Source organism: Leguminivora glycinivorella, chromosome 22, assembly GCF_023078275.1.
Source record: "Leguminivora glycinivorella isolate SPB_JAAS2020 chromosome 22, LegGlyc_1.1, whole genome shotgun sequence".
NCBI lineage: Eukaryota > Metazoa > Arthropoda > Insecta > Lepidoptera > Tortricidae > Leguminivora > Leguminivora glycinivorella.
Genome location: NC_062992.1, coordinates 180,303 through 197,369, shown reverse-complemented (window position 1 = coordinate 197,369; position 17,067 = coordinate 180,303). Strand labels below are relative to the sequence as shown.

The following is a 17,067-nucleotide window of genomic DNA, read 5'->3' as shown; positions in this document are numbered from 1 at the left end:
ATTCCTTTCTAATGCATTGCTTACATTTCGTCTTTTTAGGGTTGAAAATGAAAATGAAATGAATAAAAAATGAAAATGAAATATTTATTTTTCAAGTAGGCATATTACAATGCGCATATGAACGTAAAATAAAGCTACGCCGCGCCGGCTCTAACCCTACGCCTCAGCCTCGAGAAGATTTCAGCCCCCCCCCCTCCCTCGGTTGAGAGGGGGGTATCCACTATGGGACCGGCAAGAAACTCGGCGGGCCGCTTCTTTTCAAAACATTACATCTTATAATTAACATGCATTACATAACAATACAATTTCAAGATACAAAAGTATTCATCAATTCAATTTAACATGCAAATTTTTCCAAAAATTATCGTATCTGTTAAAATAAATGGTACACTAAATTGAGACCTAAATTTCACTTTTCAAAGTTTGGTTAGTAGTTATTTAAGTACCTACTTAGTTTACAAAATAACCCTGTGTACTTTGAGTCTGTATATTTTATTGTCGCCCGATTTACATCGTATCCAGAGCTAAATACGTATCCCAAAGGTCGAATGAGGCCGTTATTAGTTGAACCTCCGATCGCTCCACGCGGTCAAGCGCGAGTCGGTGCCCGGGGCACGCAGCGGGAACACGCACACAGGTGCTGACTGCTGACGGCCTTCCACGACATCTGGTTGACCGTCTAAAAACGTCAAAAATTGACGTTGCAAGCCCTTTAGTAGGTAAAATCCACTACACGCGTCTGGATCTGGATTAGTAGTTCGAGCGAGGCGGTTATCAGACGCCTAATCCTTGTTTGCTCGCGAACATTGATAGTCGTGTCGATTTGTTGGAAGAAGCTGACACGCTGGAAGTGAAGTAAAGATGTCTTATGTGCGGCAGATACTTTGTACGGTCATAGGTGAGTGCCTTTTTAGGGTTCCGTAGTCAACTAGGAACCCTTATAGTTTCGCCATGTCTGTCTGTCCGTCCGTCCGTCCGTCCGTCCGTCCGTCCGTCCGTCCGTCCGTCCGCGGATAATCTCAGTAACCGTTAGCACTACAAAGCTGAAATTTGGTACCAATATGTATTTCAATCACACCGACAAAGTGCAAAAATAAAAAATGGAAAAAAATGTTTTATTAGGGTACCCCCCCTACATGTAAAGTGGGGGCTGATTTTTTTTTTCATTCTAACCCCAACGTGTGATATATTGTTGGATAGGTATTTAAAAATGAATAAGGGTTTACTAAGATGGTTTTTTGATAATATTAGTATTTTCGGAAATAATCGCTCCTAAAGGAAAAAAAAGTGCCCCCCCCCCTCTAACTTTTGAACCGTATGTTTAAAAAATATGAAAAAAATCATAAAAGTAGAACTTTATAAAGACTTTCTAGGAAAATTGTTTTCAACTTGATAGGTTCAGTAGTTTTTGAGAAAAATACGGAAAACTACGGAACCCTACACTGAGCGTGGCCCGACACGCTCTTGGCCGGTTTTTTATTTAACATTTTTTTTTGGTCAAAGTCAAAATATTCTTTATTCAAATAAGCACTTTTAAATTCGATCCTCTTTGACTAACATACGGTTAATCATGTTGTATGCGGAGGATAACAAACGGATTTCTTCTATTATCGAATTATGGCTCATAGGAATAGGTTCGAGAAGTGCTCGATAGATGTGCAAATAAGAACAGCTGGCCATTAAATTATTGTTCCAGATTATTTCTAAGTTAACATATTTTATTTTTTATTCTTATTCTGGAATTGTCTTTAGGACACTAAGATTGTTAACTTAAAACTTTTTCCCCTTATCTTCGTTCCTATTACCACGTACGTTAATCCTTGATTTGGCAATACATATTTATTTCAGAAGGACATACAACATCATAGTTATCTTTTGTGCCATGAGTTTTGTGTCAAATTAAGGGCTAAATATGTAAACTAACCTTGAGACTTAAAGTCGTAAGTAATCTCTTGGTGTTTCAGTTTGCTGGCTATGCATGAACACGGGCGTGACGTTCACACTACCTTCCTCCACCCTGGAGCTGTTCGCGTCAGCCAACACAACCCTGCACCGGCCCATGACGGAGATGGAGCAGGCGCTCTTCGGCAGCCTCACCTCCATCGGGGCGCTGGTCTCCACGCCGGCCGCGGGGTTCCTCATCGACATGATCGGGAGGAAGTATAGCGTCACGCTGTTCTCCGTCATGCACCTGGTGAGTGACACAGAGCATGGGCCGAATAAAATAAATAAATAACTTTTACTCTATATAATTAGACCCTCAGACTTGTCAGAGCAGTGGTATTCCTGATATTTATATACGCCGTAGAGACGTGGACTTTGAGAGAAAGCGAAGATAATAGACGCTCTCGAGATGTGGTGCTGGAGACGAATGCTGGGTATATCGTGGACTGAGTTTCGCACAAACGATTCTATATTGCAAGAGATCGGCATCAAACAGCGCCTATCTACAGTCCAAGGCTCCAAGCTCGAATCCTCACCTTCTTCGGGCACGTATCTCGACGAGGAAACCTTGCCATTGAGTGACTCGTGGTTCAGGACAAAGTTGCGGGGACTTGAGCTCGTGGTATGGACAGACCAGGTGAAGGCAGCGATAGATGGCCCAGTACAATACAATGTGGGCACCCGCAGGGCAGCCGTCGGAGAACAATGGCGGAAAATTGTAAAACGTGTCTCTCAGGACACAGCATGATGACGTCGACCACTCTGTCAAGAGTGATACGCAGAAGAAGAGTATTAGACCCTTTCTGGATGTAGACCTCCTCCATCTATTTCCACTTATCTTCCGGTCTTCGGCTATTTCTGACTCTTACGACGAACGGTCTGTCGAAGTGGTTAGTGAGCCTATGTATGTATGCACCTGCCAAACTAATAGTCCTGGTTTCTCGTCTTTGATATTTGTTGATGATGCAAGTGATGCATGCAACTGCGTCGAAATATCGGAAGCACGACAAAAATCAAAAAGATAATCACGGTCTATATCCCGGTCAATATAAGCCTAATGAAAATAACCGTGAATCATTCAAAACTCTCTTTGTAAAACTGTCCCTTAATATTCATTATATTATGACACTAAATTGGCAACCCTTTTCCAGCTCGCGTGGATCATGATAGCGGTCTCCAACCGCGTGGAGGTGCTCCTCGCCGCCATCTTCCTGTCCGGCATCGGCGGCGCCGGCTTCCTCGTGGTCCCCATCTACGTCAGCGAGTTCTGCGAGGAGACCATCCGGGGTGGCGTCGCTTCTGCCTCCGTCATCTTCTACGCTATCGGCATGGCGCTGTCCTACGCACTGGGGGGATACATGGAGTACTACTCCATGGTGTACACTTGCCTGGCCCTGGCTGTGCTTGGAGTACTACTGCTCAGTATACTGAAGGAATCTCCATTGTATTTGATGAAGAAAGGAAAGGAACAGGTATGTTTTTTTTTATATTACTTATGATACCCCATCAGATGCTTTTTTATGATTATTTTTACTTTTAATCGCAATATTCATGTAATCTATATTTAAAGGTAGGCTTTTGAGATAGTTTAAATTGCGGGTCACAACTGGATGAGACTAAGTCAGAACCGGGACAAGTGGCGTATTAGAAGAGAGGCCTATGCTCAGCAGTGGGCGATAAAGGGCTGATATGATGATGATGATTAATGTATATTAAATCAAATGAAGCCTATCACCCACATAGTCCGTGTGACACACGTATTGGCGGCTCGTAAAATACTAACAAAAAACGATAAAGACTTCATAAATCATGCGTTTCTCTTGATTTCAGGAAGCTGCGAAGGCAGTGGCGTTCTTCAGAGCCACGAAGGTGTCCTCCAAGACAGTCCAACAGGAGCTGCTAACGATCCGCCGCATTCTGGATGCTGCTAAGTTGGAGACAGGTAAGTAAAGTAGCATCTCTAATGAGGGTCCTCCTGTTGCTAAGGATTTTAACCCCTACCCCCTGTCACCCCTCTTTAGGATAACACAGTCATCAAATCCTATGTGACGAAAATCCACAAATCCAGGATGCTAATACTCTTAATAATGCAATTAAATAATGGGTAGGTCTTCGCGCTCGCTGCGCTTGTGTTCGACCCAGAATCAATATCGATAGGTACCAGCTCAATGGCATTTTTTTTTGATAACCTCTGTGATGTTTTCAGATACTCCGGCAGAAGAATGTAAACTTGGGGCTACCTTTACAGAGAATCCGGTTCAGAAGTTTTCTACCATCCAGTTTGTTAGTAAGTAAATCAACTTTTTATTAATATAGGTTACGTTGTTTATTTCGCGGGTGCTGCTTCTCCGTGCGTCCCATCACACGGACAAAATCAAAGTGCTCAAACGGGAACTAGGTACATTGGCTTCAGACCCACGCTCGTCTCCCAAAGAATCGGAACGTTTCCGAAAAGTTTATCAAGTATGTATGTACTGTGTACAGTGAAATAATTGAATTCCTGATCTATTTCGTACATAGGTACCATCCCACAGTGAACTTTTAAGACACTCACAAGAGAAAGGAAGTTGTAACCATTTTTTTTTAATACTACGTCGGTGCCAAACAAGCCTTCGGTCCGCCTGATGGAAAGCGGTCACCGTCACCTATGGACGCCTGCAACTCAAGTAGTGTCACGTGCGCGTTGCCAACCCATTAGAAACTTGTACACTCCTTTTTGCTATGTTTGCTGTGTTTGTATTTCATTTACGAATTTTCCTTTACTCTTCCAGGGAAATCGTACTCCACCCGCCGCGCCCTGATGGTGACGCTGACGCTGGCCACAGCGTCGGTGTTCCAGGGCCTGGTGGTGGTGCAGGTAAAGAGACATCATCTTTCAACTCTGCAGCTGTCGTGAACGGTGAATGTCGTGATCTCTGCTAAGTGTGAGCCGCGTAAATATAATTATATAACTATCAACCCCTCTCATTGGCCTCTTCTCCCCCCTCCCTCTATTTTTCTTCTCCTCGATACTCCTGAGTGGTGTTATTTTGCAACCACTAAACAAAACCAGTTATATTTATGTTGTGATTCTGTAGGTACTCCTGTACTCCTTTCTTGCAGGTGTACGCGGAGACGCTGTTCTCGAAGGCCATCCCCAGCATGTCGGCCACCATCTCCAGCATCGTGTTCTCCATCATCACGCTGGCGTCGGGGCTAGTGGCTGCCTATTATACGGACGCCGCTGGGAGAAAGGTACGGCGCATGTTTAAAACAATGAATTACATTACATGAACAGTTCTATGACATTAATGAGTTGATAATAAAATATTAAATAATTATATTCAATCCCGATATAACCACACATAACTATATCAATAATAGAAAATAATCTGTACTTATGTATAATTATAAGTATAATGTTTTAATATGTACCCTATAACTGATGTTATGAATAAATATTTTCTTTTCTTTTCTTTTCTTTTCTTTTCTTTTCTTTTCTACATAATTATTTTAAAAATCGGGACTTAATCGCGTATGACTACATATTAAACTGACATCCAACGTTTCAGGGACGGCGTTGTCCCCGTGGTCTCGGAGAAGACTGGCTTGAAATTACATCAATACCTTCTGTCAGCCGCGCGAATAAAAAGCTGCGTGATTAAGTCCCGATTTTAAAAATAATTGGACGTAGTTACGCAGAAACGTTCCAATCCACATGAAATTGTTATTAAGTTTTAGACCTTGTATGAAAAACAAAAGTTTCTGCGTAACTACGTCCAATTATGTGTAGTAATCGTGAAAGTTTAAATCAATATGAATTTCGTTTGAAAATAGTTGTACCTACTGCTAAAGAATATCAAAGGGTGCTGTCAACGAACGTTTAATTAAGGAACTGAAATAATCACTGTATCGTTATTATAAGTTGGTCTCGCGTCTACTGCTATCGCGGCAATTGCCTAAATCTTCACGATTTCTGTAAAAAACTCGTTCACTCTTGGACCCCATGGACCTAAAATTTCAATGCCAAATGGTACAAAATGGTCCTCTCTACCGGAGCTACACTGCTATTTGTTAAGTTTGAAACACTTTCTGAACTTTTCCCCGCTTTTAAATTAGTCCATTGAAGATACCTAATGAAACATTTTGGAATAATCTTATATACCTATTAATACGATTATGACAGGTTCTCATGCAATACGCCTCCCTAGCATCTGGCGTGTGTTGCCTGCTGCTCGGGTCGCAGATCCACGTGAGCTGGGCGCCTGACGTCATGACCGCTGTGGTCATCTACACCTTCTGTGTGGCCTACTCCTTCGGAGCTGCCACCATCCCGTTCGTGCTGAGCGCTGAGGTCTTCTTACCTGAGGTGAGAAATAATCACATTTTCTAAGCTGTCTCTTAATCAATTATTGTGCCAGCAGAGAGTGTACTATCATCTGTTCTCAGTCAACCCATTTCTTTCTCGTCTTTTGAGTGTGCTGCGTGGTATGGATCAGAGCGGAAAAATAAATTCAACGCGGATTACTGTGACTAATCGAATCATACTTTGGTTAGGTTTCATATAGCAACTTAATTATATTTTACCCATTTACTTCAATTCCTAGACATCAAAATGCAATCACGTCAAATTGCCTAAACCTAAGAGTATACTACATATATATGTGTGTACAGTACAGTTGCAATTAAAGATATCTATCGGAGCTGCCAAAGCTGTCACTATGTAATATCAGAACACGCCTTTATTGTCGGAAGGATTTCAATGGAAAAAATCCAAGGTGGCGCCTGATATGTATGGGATATCGGTCCGACATCTGATATCGGATCGGATAATGTGAAATCCGATATTTGTGATAGCTTTCGCAGCTCCGATATATCTGATAGTGACGTTGCAAAATTATATGTATTAAGAACAAAGGATAACATTAAATATCAAAAGAATAGAAACAAATTAAAACTAAACTAAACCTAACTTAACCTAGGGGGACTACACTGTACCTACAGATGTCTCCCAAGTCGCTGCCAGTACCTAATGTGCCCATAAGACTGGCTGCGTTTCCTCGCTGGATGGCGATGCCAATGCGCTGATGCCAAGGTGCAGAACGTGAAAGTTAAGTGTTCTATCTCCAACTTAACCCCTTTCCAGGTGAAAGGCGTCCTCTCGATGCTGGTGATCGAGTGGACGTGGTTCTGCAGCTTCGTGGTGCTGTTCATCTTCAACCCGCTGGTGGCGGCCATCGGGCTCGGCCAGATCTTCTACCTGTTCGCCGTCGTCTGCTTCGCCACGTCAGTCTTCACGTACTACTGCCTGCCCGAGACCAAGGGGCTGCCCGTCGACGTTATACAGACGCTCTTCGAGAGGAGGAGGACGTGATGGATTAAATTGTTGAGTTTGAATTGCTGTTTCATTATATCCTAACTTCCGGAAGCTCCCTAAAGCTTGATAATATGGTTGATTTTTTAGGAGGCAAACGAGCAGATGGATCGTCTGATGGTGAGCGATTTCCGCTCGTGCTAGACGAGCAGGTGCGTTGCCGGAATTTAAAATGGGAATAGGTATACGCTGTTTTCTTTAAGGTGTCCGGAAAAACCGCAGGCAACAGTAGGTTAGTAGCACAACTTAGCTGCTAATAAGTTTCGGGAAGGAATGCACGGCTGAGAACTGCCAACTATCTTCGAGATGAAGATGGAAATTTCACTGAAAAATTAATAATTTACCAATATGGAAATGAGCAAATTTCAGCTTCTTCGAGGTTTATGTATTGTTATCTTATCGTTCGCATTACCTATTACGTATCTAATTTAAGAACCTAGTACACTACTGGAAAATGAGGAGGCCCACTGACATTTTATCCCGCCAGCGGCGCCTCATCTGCATGTCACTGTCATTCATATGTGAAAGAGTGAAAAACATCAGCTTCTCGCTCTCACGTATGAAATTATTTATCAGTGCAATGGGCTATTAGCCCGCCCTTAGGTGGCGCCATCTGTCATAAACTTTGAGTGTGCCTCCTGATTGAACATAAATCATCATAAGTAGGTATGTATTTATCTATTTAAGTAAGTATATCGTCGCATTAGCACCCATAATACAAGCTTTGCTTAGTTTGAGGCTAAGCTGATCTGTGTGAGGCGTCCCCAATATTTATTTATTTATTTTATTTAAATCATTCGATCCTCCTGATTGAACACATTTGTTCAGTAAATCAGTACCTGTTTAAGTAACTTATAAAAATGATACTGAAGTATATGATTTACTTAATGTAATTAGATTATATTAATTTATTTCTCATTGAAAATGTACATTGAATTTTACATTTCAAAATAAAACATACTTATTTACAAAATTGATATACATTTTGCCTGACATGGTGCCGCTCTGCCGCCGGCCGCCGCCATTTCATTTCTATGGAACAGCTATTTTTTTTTTTCAATTTCAGCATTGGTCCCATAATAAAAGTTGTTCATTACCACAAAAGTCTAAGAAGCCACAAAATGCAAAGCTTGGCTAGTACTTACAAAATCATCCTTTATAGGTAAAAACTTTAATGGTATCAAAATGTATAATTATTTTCTACTCCCGAACTGATTCGTCATTTACAGGGGCGTGCTTAGATCTTTAAAACACTACATTAGTCTATTCCCCAAAGCCATCCCCCGCCGGCTTCCCGCGCACACGCGCAGTAACGAAAAAATTGAAAACGCATTGTTTGGCTCTGTAACCATGGCAACGCATTCTTATAACGATACTTAGCGCGTGCGCGGGAAGCCGGCGGGGGATGGCTTTGGGCAGCTGGCAGTGCAAACCTTTGCGTCAAAATAGGTACAGGAAACAGTGTGAATTACACGAAATTTATTCTAGAAAACTATTAAAAACTAACTTAGTTGCATGCACTTGCATGGTCGTAGAAAAAGTATTTTATGCAACGGTGTTTAAATACTCGTGGAGTCTTTCGGCTTCGCCTTAAATTGTTACCCGCGCCACTCGTCTTTTTTGACCTCCTTTAAACGCCGGTTGCATAAAATACTATATTTTGTCTGTCTAGACTATCTCTAGTCTATCTGGATCGGACAGTGTGAAAACGCTCTTAGAGTGAACATCATTGTTTACTTTTTGCGAATCTCTAATGATAATGATAACTTTGGCGTGTATGTATTTGACTGTACACGATGAGAATAATAACATTAATACCAGTTTAATTAGTTATTTTATTATATTAGTGGCGCGGGCCACTTCCAAAGTGTAATTATTCTTAGAGTTAATAATTTAATTTACAAAGACACCATGTCTATAATAAACCAGTCTTTGTGTACTTTTATTGGTAAGTGTCCAGTATTTTTCTGTTTTTGAAATGTTTATAAGACATTTTTAAAGATTGACTAGCCACACAAATATTCTATCAGAGCTAAAAACACGAAAGATTCAAAATGTACTTATGTGGAAGTTCTTTCTTTTGAACGTCTCCCTCAAATTCCTCCACGTATCTTTATCTCCTGCAATATCCCACGTCTCTGTCTAAGGCGCTAAGCTCGCCCCGCCATATCTGGCGAGGTCTACATCCTTTTAATAATAATAATTGAGCCTATATCCGTCCCACCGCTGGGCACAGGTCTTCTCTCATGCATGAGAGCGCTCGGGCTATAGTCCCCACGCTAGCCCAATGCGGATTGGGGACTTCACATACACATTTGAGTTCCTTCGCAGAAGTATGAAGGTTTTCTCACGATGATTTCCTTTACCGAAAAGCTAGAGGTAAATAATAATCCTTTTAAAAGTATTTATTTAAATGGTTTTTTCGACAGTCTGCTACATACGTATGAGCTTCGTGATCACGTTCTCATGGCCCGCGTTCACGAGCAGCCTGTTCAAGTCGGAGGCCACACCACTGCACCGGCCCATGTCGGGGTTCGAATCCGCGTTGTTCGGTAGCACGGTATCCATTGGCGCGCTGGTGGGGACACCGATCATGGGGATACTACTGGATCTGCTGGGGAGGAAGAAGTGTATGCTGCTGTCGGCGGTGGCTCATGTTGTGAGTGGGATGTGTCCTTCTTTCTTGAGTTTGTGAAGCGTGCCATGTCGGCGGCACAGTGTCCATCGGAGGGATGCGACGCGAAACGGCGCAGAAATGCAGTCTGGCTCTGTCGCGCCAATACGCAAGAGCCATAGAAATAGATTGCATTTCTGCGGCGTTTCGCATAGCAGAAATGTCATTCGGCTACAGGACCGGAAAAGAAGTATAATGTCTATTTTGAGGAAGTTAATTATTAAGTCATAGATAAAGATAATAGTTATCTTGACATTGTCTTATGCGTATTTAAATAATTACGCCTTCACTATAAAATACCTTATAAAGATAGCTCTCTAAATAAACATGATAGGTAATTATAAATTTAAATAGATATCATACACGAAAGAAAAAAATGAAAATGATAGGTAATGTTTTAATTATTTACCTCCAACGGACCAAGATAAAAGCGGGCGCAGCGGCAGAAAGTGCCGAAATTTTGAAACGTAATAAATACAAAAGTCTTGGCAAAGAATACCTTTTTGTACCCTTTGGTGTAGAAACTCTAGGTCCATGGGGCCCCAGCGCGAACAAGTTGTTCACAGAAATCGCGAAGCGTCTGGTTGAGGTAACTGGTGACCGAAGAGCTGGCGACTTCCTCGCACAACGTATCAGCATTGCGATACAGCGAGGAAATGTCGCCAGTATCCTTGGTACAATGCCTCAAGGGCCTATTTTAGACATTAGCTAGCTTTTAAGTTTAGTCTTAGTTTCTTATATAATTATGTAAATATGTTCATGTAAATAAAGAGATCTTATAAAACAAGTTACGTAGGTACATAAGTGTTCTCACTATTTAGAATATGAAAATGAAAATGAAATATTTATGTTCAAGTAGGCATATTACAATGCAAATACGCAATAATTAGGGTAGATCAACTACTTACCTTTTTCATGTTGTGAAATGGTTACTCGCTTGGACTGACATTCATTGTGCAAGGTTAGATCTTATTCTTTTTTTATATTTTGGATTTTGATCCAAAATATAAAAAAAGAATAAGTAAGAATAAGTTTGAGCGCAAGTTGCATAACGCAAGTATCGCAACCCCTACATTCCCAAAAGGGACATATCACATGAATCTGATATCAGAGCCACTCTTAGCAATTAAGCAATTAAAAGGAATTGTGATATTGCAGTGACAGGTTCCTAGCCCATCGGCACACAATTGAACCACTTTCCCACACTTCTTATACCTACGAGAGGAAAGGGGATGGTGAAATCATCACAGCAGTGAAGATGACACCAGCGTCATCTATGGCAATTCGGTAGAACTGAATCGAATACCAGACAAGTGGTATATGTTCCAGGTGACCTGGGTCGTGATCGTGCTGTGTAATCGCGTGGAGGCGCTGCTGGCAGCCATGTTCCTGGCGGGCTGCAGCATCGGCAGCTTCCTCGTGATCCCCGTGTACATCGCCGAGGTCTGCCAGCCCGCGCTGCGCGGCGCCATGGCCTCCTGCATGCTGTTAGCCTACGGGATCGGCATGCTGCTCTCCTTCTTGTTGGGTAAGTATCCTGGACAATGGCAGCTTCCTCGTGATCCCCGTGTACATCGCCGAGGTCTGCCAGCCCGCGCTGCGCGGCGCCATGGCCTCCTGCATGCTGTTAGCCTACGGGATCGGCATGCTTCTCTCCTTCCTGTTAGGTAACTATAAGTTATAGTCTATAACTGACTAGTTGTCGTCGATATATTCTAGTGATCGCATCATCCCAAGGATATCTACTTGCAGCGTGCAGCGTTTCCCCGCTACAGTTAAGCTCAGCAGTTGTGTGAGAAAATTGCCCGCACGAAGCACTACCTTGTCTCAATGAGCCAAACTGATTCTTACTGTTAAATGCGTTTTGCCGACCTCGACAGTCCGCTCCCTCATGGAGCTGTACCCTTACTAATCGACAGGAACACACTATTGGCTGTGGTCTGGTGTTATTTTGACTGCGGTTTTCCGCGAGGATTAATGAAGTAGTTAACACTAGTTAATAGTGGGCACATAGTTTACTGCATGTCTCACACACAGGTACAACACACATACAATTATGCCTGTATCCCAAAAAAGGGTAGGTAGAACACATGAAACTACTCAAGTTTCCGTGCCACTTTTGGCAACACTTTCGCTACCAAGAACCCGACTGTCGGGCACACCGCTCGTAGAAGCGTAGCCGATTACATGGGGAAACCCGTATGTAGCGAAAATGTCGTAGCGCCGCGTAGAGCCCGGTTTCGAAAGTGTTAAGGGGTTGCATGAAAGAAAACTAAATTGTGACATTGCAGTGACAGGTTGCCAGCCTCTCTCCTACGCCACAATTTAACCCACACACTGCATGTCTTAACTGTCACTATTCAATTTTTCAGGTGGATATCTACAATACACCCCGATGTGCTACGTGTGCTTAATAATCGCTGTGCTGGGGGCGGCCTTAACTCTGCTACTGAAAGAATCACCCGTATACTTAATGAAGAAGGAAAGAGAAGAAGATGCTATAAACGCCGTCGCGTACTACAGAAATACGACCAAAGACTCCAAAGACGTAATGCAAGAGGTCGACAACATTAGGAAAATGTTAGGAAAAGCCGAAGCAGTGCCAACTAAAGAAGAAGAATCACAGAAAACAGTGGAGAGATCATTTTGGCAGCTTCTCAAAAGACCGTCGACGAGAAAAGCGTTGAGTTTGGTGTTGACGCTGCTGACGTGCTCCATATTCCACGGATACGTGGCCGTGTGCGTGTACGCAGGGGACCTGTTCGGAGCGGCCGTGCCGAGCGTGTCCCCGGTCTTGTGCAGTGTGCTGATGGCACTCGTGTCTATTGCTGCCAATTTGCTGTCTGCGTACTTGATTGACGTGCTTGGGCGGAGAGTAAGTTTGACTTATCATAGCTTAACAACTTAAGCTGCTGTAGAGTTTTTATCTCAGGGTCACTTGCACCACCGAAAATGGAGGGTTAACCTACCATTTTATACGGAGTTTGACAGTTGACAGCCCACTAACCTTGAGTTAAGCGAGCGAGCGGTGCAAGTGGCCTTTACTTGAAGAATCTAGATGAAGGATTGCAATTTGCTTAGTACCTATCCTACGTTTTACAAATATAATTTCAATATCAAACTGTTTCTAAGAAAACCATCTTGCAAATATCGACCAATGAAATCCAAGTCTTTCCATCGACAATTTCTTCAATATCGTTCTTTTGCACGTAGCGTAGGTAATATTTAAGAAAAAGATGCGAAGAAATTTCAAGACAAAGTAGGTATCTTTAGAAATGTTTCCCAAATTCCTCAATCTAAGTCACACCTATGTCTATAGGACACATACAGAGACACCAGACAGATTGACTGTATTGCACCCAGGTCCCAGACACTAAAGTTACTGGGATTCGAACCCAGAAACGTCGGTTTATCAGGCAGAGCCACAAACTACTAAAGGCCTACAGTTTAACTGAGTCCCGTTTAACGCCGGCGGCAGGGCAGGGTATGACGACCAAAGATATTATTGTGGGACGCAGCTCAGTGAAGCGGTATGTCTATAGGCCGTCTCACAAGACATGAGATAACAAGCCGCTTCTCTTTTACTAGGTGGCTTCCTTCAGGGGAAGCCAGTCCTGTCAAACTGGTGTAACCTGGCATACGTTCAGACGTACTCTCTGAGTAATCCCTGGTCAAACTATACAATGTGAAAGGTCGTTAACCTACGAATGATAAGTATTGTCTTGCAGCCTCTCATGTTGTGGTCGTCGCTGGGCTCCGGGCTGTGCTGCGTGCTGCTCGGGTCCCAGATCCAGCTGCAGTGGGCCCCGCCCGTGGCCACGGCGGTGGTCATCCTGGTCTTCTGCTTTATCTACACGGTGGGCGCGGGAGCCGTCCCGTTCGTGGTGGCGGCTGAAGTCTTTCTGCCTGAGGTGAGTTTGTTCTCTTACCCAGCCCTATCTGTATAAGACAATTACTAAAAACGTACTTACCTTGGAAACAAAAAAATACTCGTTCAAAGGGTGCCATAACATTGGTTGATTTGATGCTCGACTTATTCATATTTGACAACTTATTGTTTCAATCCTGTGTCGAGAGGCGTCTATACACATCTTAGTTTGACCTTCTGGGATACCGGCCCAGCTCTACCGGACGGTCGCTTTTTTTCTATGCCTATTGCCTTTCTTCAATTCTTAAACGCCTTAAAGTGGCGTACAGCTACATCTATCTATTAGGATTCATCTTAACAGGCACTGGAGTCTCAATTAACACTGAGGATTTGCCAGTAATTTAAGAATTTTCCTTGTGAACTATGTAAACATCATCATTATCTTTACGTTATCCCGTCATTTGCCGCGGCTCATGGAAGCCTGAGGTCCGCTGTGACAACTAATTTTGCGACTATTTTAAACGAAATTTTGAACTAGTTTTACGAAAGCGACTGCCATCTGACCTTCCAACCCAAAGGGTAACTAAGGCCTTATTGGCATTAGTCCGGTTTCCTCACGATGTTTTCCTTCACCGAAAACGTTTTTTGCTTAATAAACAAGACATAAACGACTGTTCCAGGTATCCAGCATCCTGTCCATGCTAGCGTACGAGCTGACCTGGGCCAGCACGTTCGCCATCCTGTTCGCGTTCGGCCCGCTGGCGAGCGCGCTCGGGCTCGGCGGCCTGTTCTACCTGTTCGCGGTCGTCTGCTTCGCCACCGTGGGCTACGCGGCCTACTGCCTGCCCGAGACCAAGGGGCTGACGGTTGATGCTATACAGGAACTGTTTTAGAGGATTTTTTAAATAAATGAGAAAAAAATCATGCTAGTTTTTATTTTTAAAGGTCCAGTCTATGGGCACCTTCTGTGTACTACACTTTGATACCAGCGGGCCAATTTTTGAGTCTCACGCGTTCGAATTCAGAAAATTGTCACTGAAAATAATAAGCAAGTCACCGTTTTCAACCGATATTTTAGTGACAAAATCCCGTATGCGAGATTTAAAAATCGCCCTCCAGGCCATAGACTGGATGTGAGTGAGCGACCAAAAGTCGCCGAGCAAAGTTGTCGCCCGTGGTCGCACACTCTTAAATAACTGTAAGACATTTATACCTAACTAAAGTCAATTTCGGCTTTGCATCTGGTTACCGAACTCCCTATATTTTCCATGACGTACGCAATCAAGTAACGTATTCCAAACGTCATAAACTCACAGTATACGCTCAGCTTAGTTAGCCGGCCGCCGGCATAGAAGCACGGGTTAAGGATATCACCCTGATCAATTAGAAAATAATGCACAATCAACTAGTTTACAACGTGGCAATCGAAGTCGGTGGCCACTTTTTTTGATATCGGTGGTCAAAAAATCCACCGAAACCACGGAAATCAACTCCACTGATATCAAATTTTATCGCTTTTTTGGAGATAACTGCAAAAGCATACATGATACAGAGGAGAGGTCATAATGGCGAAATAACATACTTTCAAGGATTTATAAGTACCTTACATGACGACAAATGCACTAAAACTGTGGGAGTAAATTGAACCACCGAATCTTAAAAAACATGGGACCAAACCCACCGAATGACTGAGAAACCTTTAAAAAGTCCCCTTTATAAAACGGTACTGCATCTCCTCTACACTGAATGGTTAAAACATAGTTAAAACTTACTATATTTGTGCCACTATGTCCCTGATCTACTAATTTGTAAGAGTACTGTCATGTTTAATAAATGACACCGAAATCAGTCACTAGCCCGGGACACATCGTAAATTTGTCTTTACTCGATGAGCTAAGCTAACATATTATTTTTATATAGAAAATATGATAGGTAAACTAATACTTTATACGTGAATATCTATAACAACTGCGATCAACAACTCCATCTTGAGTTATGATTTTTTTTTTGCAAATTCTGGGTGCGGGACACGCCCACCGAAGGTCATTTTCCGCATTAAATATTTTATTACTTATATTATCCACATAATAAATAAATCATTTTATAGTGTACCAACTAGAACAAAGGCTAAAGATTATGCCTGAATTAATTCAGATTTTTAGAACAGTTTTGACGTTTTTTGCCCCGGACACGTAAAAACGCGCCTCCTGAGAACTGCCCGAGACTGGTCTGTTCAAGCTTACCAGGCCCCGTAGCCGAATGGCATTTCTCCGACGCCAAACGAAAACGAAACGTAGTCCGGCTCTGTCGCGCCAATAGGCAAGAGCGATAGGGATAGATATCGGCTTATGTTTAACTGAGCACCTAATTTAGTAACATTTCACACCAAATAAAATCCATTCTAGCACCAATTTTAGTAAATGAGCACCAAAATCAGTGTACCAATTTAATGAAAAATGATAACCAAATATTGTAACTTTCGTTAAAGAAATAATAACTAATTACCCAAAAATTGTAAAATGATCACCAACATTAAAACACCATTTTAATGTAAATGGAAACCTAAATTGTAAGATTTTGCCGTGCTATTAAAGTACATAACACCCAAAATAATCGTTGTCAACCCAAAAATAATTAATGAGCACCAATGTTGTTACCGCATTTTATTACAAAATGATACTCAAATACTATTGGCCTAAAAGTAGTCTGTGTGGGGGGGTCGCAGTTCTAACCTAACCAATCCCACTTATTGTAGCAGTTCGTCTGTATACGGGTCGCAGTTCTAAACTAACCTAACCCACTTTTTGGTAGCAGTTCGTTTATGTATGGGTCGCAGTTCAAACCTAACCTAACCTACTTTTTGGTAGCAGTTCGTCTGTGTGGGGGTCGCGGTTCTAACCTAACCCACTTTTTGGTAGCAGTTCGTCTGTGTAGGGGTCGCAGTTCTAACCTAACCTAACCCAGTTTTTGGTAGCAGTTCGTCTGAGTAGGGGTCGCAGTTCTAACCTAACCTAAACCTAACCCATTTTTTGGTAGCAGTTCGTCAGTGTGGGGGTCGCAGTTCTAACCTAACCCACTTTTTGGTAGCAGTTCGTCTGTGTAGGGGTCGCAGTTCTAACCTAACCCAACCCAGTTTTTGGTAGCAGTTCGTCTGTGTAGGGGTCGCAGTTCTAACCTAACCTAACCCATTTTTTGTTACAGTTCGTCTGTGTAGGGGTCGCAGTTCTG

The 17,067-nt window shown here is 42.6% G+C and overlaps 1 protein-coding gene across 1 annotated transcript; it reads left to right on the top strand.

Moving 5' to 3' along the window:
• The first annotated feature begins 532 nt into the window (after window positions 1-532).
• Window positions 533-14,769, top strand: LOC125238051. The gene is made up of 15 exons (XM_048145340.1): window positions 533-898; window positions 1,965-2,194; window positions 3,096-3,416; window positions 3,775-3,886; window positions 4,151-4,231; window positions 4,716-4,801; window positions 5,047-5,178; window positions 6,110-6,292; window positions 7,070-7,293; window positions 7,501-7,529; window positions 9,727-9,956; window positions 11,301-11,499; window positions 12,344-12,846; window positions 13,700-13,882; window positions 14,520-14,769. Exons 1-15 carry the CDS (start codon window positions 862-864, stop codon window positions 14,730-14,732), a joined length of 2,763 nt encoding a protein of 920 aa, XP_048001297.1. The 5' UTR covers window positions 533-861; the 3' UTR covers window positions 14,733-14,769.
• The last annotated feature ends 2,298 nt before the right edge of the window (window positions 14,770-17,067 follow it).